The sequence below is a fragment of the Gymnoscopelus braueri genome (genome assembly GCF_963280865.1).
Source record: "Gymnoscopelus braueri genome assembly, chromosome: 19".
Classification (NCBI taxonomy): Eukaryota; Metazoa; Chordata; class Actinopteri; order Myctophiformes; family Myctophidae; genus Gymnoscopelus; species Gymnoscopelus braueri.
Genome location: NC_137621.1, coordinates 35,376,151 through 35,386,335, shown reverse-complemented (window position 1 = coordinate 35,386,335; position 10,185 = coordinate 35,376,151). Strand labels below are relative to the sequence as shown.

At 37.0% G+C, this 10,185-nt stretch overlaps 1 protein-coding gene across 1 annotated transcript in view; it reads left to right on the top strand.

Moving 5' to 3' along the window:
• foxi2 (forkhead box I2) overlaps nt 1–2,337 on the top strand; it is a 3,242-nt gene extending 905 nt beyond the window's left edge. The window contains exon 2 of the mRNA XM_080414843.1: nt 531–2,337. Coding sequence (XP_080270969.1) covers nt 531–1,159 — 629 coding nt within the window. The 3' untranslated portion in view covers nt 1,160–2,337. The remainder of the gene's footprint in view (nt 1–530) is intronic.
• Nucleotides 2,338–10,185: the final 7,848 nt, after the last annotated feature.

Here is a 10,185-nt window from a genome sequence, read left to right as displayed (position 1 = left end):
ACCATGCCTGCAACAGGTAACAGGTGTTTTATTATATTATATTATATGCTATTATTATATGATATTATATTTTGCCATTTATATAATATAATATTATATGATATGATATGATATTATATTATATTATATTATATTATATTATATTATATTATATTATATTATATTATATTATATTATATTATATTATGTTATTAGACTAGCCTACTTTTGGGGCTAGAAAGTTGGTCAAAGTTCGTTGCAGAAATATTATGGAAAATATGCAATTTAGATTCACAATGTTATTAAGACTTTGATTTGTATGTTTACATTCAATAGCTGCTAAGACATTAAATAACATCTACAGAAACTTATTAGGCCTGCTACAAAAATGTAGTAGGCCTGTACAACCAGCACTATGGCACAGTGTAGCACTGGTTATTTACACACCACTTCAGGAATATTCACCCAAATTACAGAACAGAACATTTCAAATCGCATTCTAAAAATTGCATACCTTTTTATTCATCTACATATTTACCATCTAACCACAGGGAAAGGAAACTACTGGACGTTGGATCCCAACTGTGAAAAGATGTTCGACAACGGAAACTTCCGGAGGAAAAGGAAACGACGCTCTGACCCCAGCAACACTGGAGCAGCAGCGGCAACTACAGGCACCACGAAAGTGGAGGACGGCCGACCGGCAGCCTCCCTGGCTTCCCTCAAGTCGTCAGACAGCCCGCACGTCCTGGGGCCCTCCTCTCCTGAGGAGATGGAGGCGATGCACGAGGGACTCAAGAACTCCTCTTCCTCGTCTTCTTCACCTCCCGGACTGGCCTCTGCCGCACCTTGTTTCAACAACTTTTTCAGCAGCATGTCGGGCCTCAGCTCCGGGGGGCCTCCTTCGGCCAGGCAGTCAGGCTCCCTGGGACTGGTGAACGAGCTCTCAAACAGGAACATTACGGCACTCAGTCCCTACCACCACCACCCGAGTCCCGGAGGTCAGGAGCCAGGAGTAGCGGGGGTCGTGGACCATGGGGGAGACGGGGGTCTACATTTCAACCGTGGAGTCTATTACAACACATTTGGAGGGGGACAGAGCGGACAGTTCAACAGCCATTTTTATAACAGTTTTAGCGTCAACAGTTTGATATACCCGAGAGAAGGGACCGATGTATAAGACTTGGTGATAATCACTGGCTGGTTTACATACAGGGTATTTAGGAATGTGTTGCTCTCTGAGGTACATTTATATTATGCATTCCCCAAAGGGTTCAACTATGTAAGTATAAATAGGAAGGTTCTGGTGGTCACAGACAAAATGTTCTTTATTGGTACTATTCATCATAAATACAAAATAACCATCACTGACTACTAAACTAAGCTCTTGGATCTGACTTATTTGAAAATGATTTTTTAAACTATGTGCGGTCTGCTTGATTCAACTTGCCACACACACACACAAGCATCCTCAGTAGGGGAAATGATCTTATGCAAGTAGCTTGTATCAAAAAAGTGACATATATCCTATAATAGAGAGATAGATCCTATTTTGCTTACAGGATAAGACAAAGTAAAACAAAGCAAACATTGAGCACTTATTTTTATTGTATAACAATCTTGTCTTTTGCTACTGTAGATAGAATGTAAAGTGGCACAAACCTTTCCATTGTTTGTACTTATTTAAAACAAATGTATCCAATTTGGGATGTTATTGTAAGGTTGTTAGTTTACAATTTTGTTTTTTACAAGATCAAGCCCAAGAAGTATTTTCTCCTGGCATTTTTATTACAGTTGTTTACCAGTCAACTTAGGTGAAATTCATTACTCACCCACAGCCCAAATCTGCCACGGTTGCCTTTGTAATGCCAACATTACCTCAAATGACAATCATAAGATGAAAGTGCCCTATTGTTAATATGTTCAAATAAACTACAAATGCAGTTAATATGTTCAATTACTAAAATCATATACAATCATTAAGGGCGTGACTTATTTTTATATACATAATTTGACTGAAACCACAACGTCAAGGGTCATGTGCTTGTACATAATTTGAGCATCAAAAATGTATATTTTTGTAAATTGTAAAGATAGTTTGTAACTATTTATGATATTTATGCAAACAGGCATTTTTTTCTACGGTGTCTCTGAACATAGTGTGACAAAAGCAAACATGAATGATAATAGATGTTAAAATGTGCCGAAAACAGTATGAAATCTGATGTCATAAATATATTAAAAAAATGTATTATCATGGACTCTCTCAGGATTCAATGTGACAACCATTGAATGGCTTTTGTATCTATTATTGTATTGTTTATCATTCTACATTCAGGATGCAGTTTGTTTCAACAGTCTTTCAATAAACACAAGAGTAAAGAGTAAAGTTTTATTTGAATAATATGTGTTATTTGCTTGGTTTTGTTTCTCCGATCTCAACTGGCCCATTTAAAAATTAACAGTGCTTAACAACACTGAAAAGAATACTTTTAGATATTTACAAATGCAATAATAAAAAGTAAATATTTGTATATTTTATTGAACAACTGTCATAACCAGAGACAGATCCTCAAATATTTTATTTTATATTTTAATATAGTATAGCATTTAATTGATATTTATTTGAATAGATTTTTAAGATTTCTTTTAAATTGGAGTACTTTGCAGACGATTTTTATAATTCACACAAATGTGTTATTTAGTGGTTGATTTATTGGTTTATGAATCTACCATGTATCTATCTATCTATCTATCTATCTATCTATCTATCTATCTATCTATCTATCTATCTATCTATCTATCTATCTATCTATCTATCTGTCTGTCTGTCTGTCTGTCTGTCTGTCTGTCTGTCTGTCTGTCTGTCTGTGTGTGTATATATATATATATATATATATATATATATATATATATATATATATATATATATGTGTATGTGTACCTGTCTGTATTTACTTCACTTGGGAGCTTCAAGAGCCTACATCTTTTTAAAACTGTCACTCATCTGAAGTTTCCCTGTTTATTCAGGGATGCAGACTTTTTAAATATATTCCAACCTTAAAGTTATCCTTAAGAAAATACTAAACATCCAAACGCTCAACCTAGAACTTCCTTCTCCAGCCGCACAATTAAGCAGCATCTTTGAACACTAAACACATCCTTATCCATATCATCAACAAAATGGCAAGAAGACCTAATTATCACCCCTGATGCCAACTTCTGGACCGAAATATGCAAAAAATGCTATTCTATGACTAACGATGCAGATATACAACTCGTTCAGAATAAAGTAATCCACAGATTTCACTACACTGGACAAAATATTTTCACCATGGGATTCACATCATCTCCATTCTGTTCACAGTGCACACAAAGTAAACCTGATAATTACATTCAGCCACTTGGGACTGCACACCAGTAGCACAGTTTTGGAAAGAACTCATTCAATTTCTATCACATTTCCTGGGCTGCCACATCCCGCTAACTCCGTCAATATGCTTACTAAGTGATATATAAAACATGTATCATAACAATGAACACAATAGACAACTCATTGTGGCCCTACTGTGACTGTCGCCAAGAAAACTATCCTTGCGTGCGTGCGTGCGTGCGTGCGTGCGTGCGTGCGTGCGTGCGTGCGTGCGTGCGTGCGTGCGTGCGTGCGTGCGTGCGTGCGTGTGAGAGAGAGAGAGAGAGAGAGAGAGAGAAACATTCATGTATTTCACACTGGACTTAATATGCAAAATATTGGGGTCATATTAGTCCATGTTGGCTGGGCGTCTTTGTGATGCATGACACAATAATAAAAAGTAGTCTATTGTATCCATCTGTAAATTGCCTTTGGACAAGAGCAACATGAATGTAGCTTAAAGTTTTCTTTTTTTCTTTTCTTTTAGAAAATGACAATGAAAGTGTCACCAGCTGAACTAACTAATTTATGCATACTTAATTGTACTGACGTGATTTGTCTTTTATGTTATTGGCAAGTTTGTAAAATTAGACAGGCAGACAGTCATATTGTATGACATTATCCGGTGTTATGACCTGTGGTGATATTTGTTAATAAAACGTCTGTAGACATGCATCTATGGTAGGCCTGCGTGTGTTCAAAATTAATCTATTATGGTGATGTATATTTGCTGAATAGTGTTTGTTGTGCTTAGTCATGCCATAATATTACTCCATAGCATACATTGATTGATTAATTGAATACTTTATTAACAGTTTGCAAAAACAATGGCACGGTGGCACAGATTTATACAAAAGAATGCTAAAAAGGATAACCCAGATAAGCTCTCAGGGCTTGTTTCCATTAAGGTCCTGTGTATACAATTCATCGAGACATTTAAAGACAAACAACATTAATAAGACAAAATAAATAAATAAAAAACATCATACATACAAGTACTGTAGTAATAAGAAAGAAATATATGTACAGTAAAACGTTGGGGAGAGGATCATTTCTAGTGATAAGCTTAGACTTTTTACTTTTTACAGATGGAATGCTCATGCAGGCTATCATAAAACCATCAAAGTGCTAATAAAACTGCCATAGTCTAATGCTAATATTCTCATATTAAGTAATTAAATAACAACATCAACTTCAGATGACACAGCACCTGTTGGTTAAAACAATAAAGGGTTTTGTTATAAAGCTCTAGTCTGATTGTAATTATTTCCATAGAACATTAGGGATGTCTCTAGCTCTTTAGTAAACAGACAATACTTTTCCAGGAGGGACACAAATTTCATCCAATCATGAGAGAGGACCATTTATTAGCTTACATTTGATAGTGTTTCAATTCCAATTGTGTACTCTTTTTTTCCCCTTTTCTTTTTTTCATCATTTCCCATTTTATTTATTTATCCTGTATGAGTTATCTTTACTAAAGAGCTGGAGAGACGGGGAGACCCCTGTTGAACAAACACTATAGAATATATGGCAATATAGAGCTAATGGACAACAACAACAACAACAACAAGCAAACAAAATCACTTACTTCTAGTAAAATAGCTTGTGTTCATTCAAAACAATGAAGACTTGAGTTGTTGATTTGTTTTCTTCTATAAAGGGTTTTCTATGTGGGGAAATATTTTACTTTGATGCAAATAATCATATTCACAAATAATCTATTTTCAGAGTAGATATACAATTGTGAAATGGTGCATATCATTCTTAACCAGTGTCTCTGTTTGGAATACCCTTTAACAAGATCTATTGTATGTGCCAGTGAGAGGATCCTCTTCATTGCCTCTTCAACATTTATACAAGTTGCATCGTCTGCATTCAGAAACACTTTTGCAAAAATGGATGGAAATGGATTCAGTGTTACTTAGACACACTGGTAGATCCTGGGCAACAGCTAAAATGAGATATATGAAAGTTTTGGAGAAAGGCCAAGTTCACTTTGCAGAGATTCTGTGGTTGATGGATGTCTTGTTTCAGAACACACCAAACAATAGGGCTGTTGTGTTCGGCCTTTCGAGCCAATCCCATATGTATCAATTAGGGACTATCTGAAGAGGGGTAAAGAGATACCCTCACAAGGTTTAAGCACCTCCTTTGTCTACTCCTCGTCATATCTCTGCTTTCAGAGGAGGCCATTATTGCATTGTTCCTCCTAAGACACGATGAGTCGAGAAACTCCCTCAGTAAATATTTGCCACCCATGGTGCAGATTAGCTGCAACAATTTGTTTTGTTTATACTGTTTATAATTCACACCATTCATGTGTCTGAGGCACTTATCCTCATACCATAAAACTGATCTTCCATCAAGTGGTTAATGTTTGTCCCCCTGAACTGAAGAGTAAATATATATAATTATTATGAGAATCTTTGAATGGTTCTATTTTAATGCTATATTCTTTGTGGAAAACGATATGGTATCATATGTTATGCTAATAAATAAGTTGCATATTTATTATATTCCTTTAAAATTTTACTTGTATTTCAATACAGTGATTTTGGGTACACTTCTTGAGCTGCGCTGGCTCTTGAAAGAGAAAGACTGCTATGTTCAAACGCAGCACAAATGACCCAGTTCATTTGGGCACAATTTGATGGCACAATCATCACTGGCACCATCTGTAGTTTTAAAAATCCTCCTCAAGGATGTGGCTATGTCCTGGCTGCACAGGCACATCGTGCACATTATAGTAGTACATCTTTCCTTTCCCTTTATAAGCAACAACCTGATTATGATGTCATGGGTTCAAATTTGGCCCATGCCCTGTGTCGTATGCTCTCTCCTCATGTCTATCAACCCCCTATTTACTGTGTTTGTCATGATGCCATGGAAATGAATCTGTTAATGCCATGAAATGACATGAAAATAAAACCTTTCCACTCGGGCCGTTAAACTGTACTGGAGATATGTTTTGTTTCATGAACTGTACACCCAGGGTCCATTGAATAAGCGCCTCTGCTGCCAAATGTGAACTTTTCAATTAGCGGGGGGTCCAGAGTGCGGGGTCTGCCTGGCTGACCCTGTCTCGGTTGGATCACCCGCATAGCCTTCGTTTGCGCCTGGAACAGCGGGCACCCCTTTCTAATTTGGCACCCACACAACTATGAGGTTACATTCTTTGAAAAGGGGCCTTTGTTGGCCTGCCTGGTTGGGAAGTGGGGTTCAAACATTGAAATGTGCATGGAGTGTTATTAAGAGGGGGTGTCTGTGTAGGTTTGCGTCCTAAAATAACCCCACAGGCAGTTAGTGGAGTTTAGAGTGGAGAAAAGGGGAAACATCTCACTAATGAGAAACATCTTACAGAGAACAGAGAAAGACACCAATCCAATCTTGTCACAACATCTCACGTGAAGGGGCAGAGCTAATTTCATGAAGATATTTCATATTTGCTGAAATGTCTTTTCTTTCTTTTTTTCCTTTTTATTTTCTTTTTTCCTTTTAAAATTTCAATTCAAACGTGCATGTTATGCTTGTTATATTCCTTGGAAACAGGATGTTTTTTTCTTCTTCCATATGCAAAACTACATACTGTATGCTGTATTTCGACGTAAAAGAAATACAGTATATTAAATATTTTTGCAAGCCACAAAAAGGAGCCAAATACATGCAAGAAGCACCTTTATTTGCACCTCCAACACAGGATGTCGATTCCCTTCCCATAGGGCGTGACATCACTAGCTAAAAGAATGAGGAAATTGCAATATTACTTTATATTTTGAAATGAGTGAATTGAATGTGAATTGATAGAGATCTTCAATCTGACTTTTCATGAGGAAGCAGGCCAGCCATAGAGAACTACGTTTTTGATGACAGGTGGTTTGCATTCTTGCTGTGAGTTGGTGTCGGGATGAGGTGGCTATCAGTACTGCTGTCTATGCATCATTGAGTAAAACTGCTAGGTGTGCAATGACCTCTCTGATGGGAATGCAGGTGTATGGGGTGATAATAATATGTGTATCTAGAAGGGTCATTAGAAAAGACTGTGAAAACAAAATAATCCTTGATTGTACTGTAGAATTCTGACTATAAAAGACCAAAGGCTCGACTGGTCATCTAAACCTGAGCCAAAACGCACTGCAATGGTGTCCAAGGAGAACTTAAACCGAGTTGACGTGGTACTAGAGGGTGGAAGATAATCAGTGGGAAGGTCTCGTAGTCGCCGGAGTATCTGGGTTGTAAGGCCAGATACCCTGGCTAGTACATGGTAAGCTGGGGGGGTTTTGAGGATCGTTGCTGGGGGTCATCACTGCATCTCCTCTAACACTGAGATTACCTTGCCTTCAATATCGTTGGCCACAGTGCTTGTGTCATCCCGGTGATGTCGCTATTAGTCAGTCATATCCATATATGGAGTCCAAATATGCCCAAAGATGGAGTCCATGATGTCGGATTTAGGTCAGTTTGCTCCATATACGTACCAGGCATTCAGTGACGTGGTCTGACCTAGTATCGCGTAACTATGGCGACCTAAGTTCTTATTACATTTTTGCACTTTCATAACAAACAAAGAAAAATAAAAAGTATCGCAGTCCCCTTTCAAAATTAACCACATTAACGTTCTTATTTTGGGCATGTAATTATAGGTGAATATTTTCTAAAATGTTGGGCAGTTAGGCAGTTAATTGCTTTATTTTTTTTCAAACAAGATTGTTTATTTGTATTTTTATTTTTATAAACGTGAGAACAATTGCTTCCATTATAGCATGCTAACTTTCCAGGAATCGAAAGCCTGCTGTTTCTATTAGCTTGGATTCCCCATCGATGATGTCACTGTTAGGTTTCTGAACTGTCCACAGCCCTCCTCTGAGACACAGACCAAGTAGACAAAAATGGTACCATTATAATGAGAATAGTGAGGACCAATTAAATGAAGATATGTTGAAAATGGGTGAAGTCGTCCTTTAACTGTCTAGCAGATATCAAAGCTGAGCTGAAATGGCATATTGCTGGTATCTAGCTGTCAATCTGGGATGTAGAAGCGTGAATATATGTGCTTTGTGTAACTAGCCACCTAGCTTCTGCTCTTCTTGTGTGTAGCCTACTGCAGGCCTACTCTCTGACTGTGCCCTAGAAATCGAAGATTGATTGATGGGTCACGGGTTGAAATGTATTGGTAGTGGTACTTGCTGACGTAAGCATGTAATGATAAATAGGAGCTTGATATGACTGGAATGTGATATAGAGTTAACAACTAATTATTCATTTCAACTTGTCTATAAAGAAATTTCCTTCAATTGAACGCTGACAAAACTGAAATGTTCATAATTGGACTAGATCGCTTACATGCTCAAATTCAGTCTTAACTTGGTCCTTTATCCAACATTGTCAGGTCTGTTGCCAAAAACCTTGGTGTCTTATTTGATCCCAGCCTAAACTTTGAGAGCCACATTAATAAACTTGTTCAGACATGTTTTCACCATCTCAGGAATATATCCAGCATCAATTCAATTTTTAGTTTTAAAGACGCCAAAATTATCATGCTTTTATTTCTTCACGCCATAACTACTGCAATGATGTTTTAACGTCTCTTAAGCAAAAAACAACAACATTCAATAGGCTCAAAAGTTTATAGAATGCCGCTGTAAGGCTTTTAAATAGAGTTAGGAAAGAAAACATATTATACTCGTATTTTAACTTCCCATCCCTCCAATGTTTGTCTGTCTGTTTTGGGATTGATTTTAAGATTTTACTGATCACTTTTAAGTTCATGGCCTGGCCCTTAATTACATTTTTGAGTTGTTCACCCCTTATATGCCTGTGTGCAACCTGAGGTTCTCTGAGATGAGCCTGAAGAGAAAGGGTGACCATGTATTTTCTGTCAGGGCTCCTAGACTCTATAATCAGTGTCTTCATTTAAATCACAAATCACAATGTACTTTAATCCAAAGGCCTTTCCTTTATTTAAAAATGTGTAATTTCACTGTTTGATTTGCTTGATGTTTTATTTGTCCCTAAATGCCTGCTTTAATGTTTTTGTTTTGTTCTGTTCACTTTATTCTGTTTCTGATTTTGTACATTTTTATTTCTTCAGTTTTATGTAAAGCACCCCTTGTTTTGATAAGTGCTTTATAAATAGAGTTATTATTACTGAAAACATACAAGTCCAATGACAAATAGTAAAATACTGTATATAATTACAACTAATGAAGTACAATATAATCTAAGCTGAGAATGTTACTAACCTCCTAATAGCTAATACTCATAACCAGCTTCTGTTAGTCCTGGGGATTGAGCCTGTGACCTTTTGGCTACTCTTTGGCATGTTGGAAACTCATATCCCAGCTGTCACCTCCGGTGTACAGTAATCACGAATAATCCAGACATGTCATTGTGTCAGGGGAACTCCAGAGGGAGGTTGGGTTGGTGAGGGACGTAATGAGCTGGATGTTTCAGAAATTCATTCATTCAATCGTTGGTACTCCGGGTTTTACAATGCGTTCAAACAAGACCTCACTTGCTGAGGAAATTCTATTTTATAGACACACTCCAGAGAGATGATAATCACACTTCATTTTATTAATTACTGTCTGACAAAACTACTGTTTACAACATGCCTTTTGAGAATCATTTTAATTACTTTCACTGATTGGATTCCCAATCCTGATTTCCAGATAGTGGGTAGAAAACACAAAAAAATACATATGAAATTAAAAAAGATATATATATAGACATTCAAAACAAAAACAAAAAGCAACAGTATACATTACTGGCAAGAAGGCCATCTCAGTGGTGCA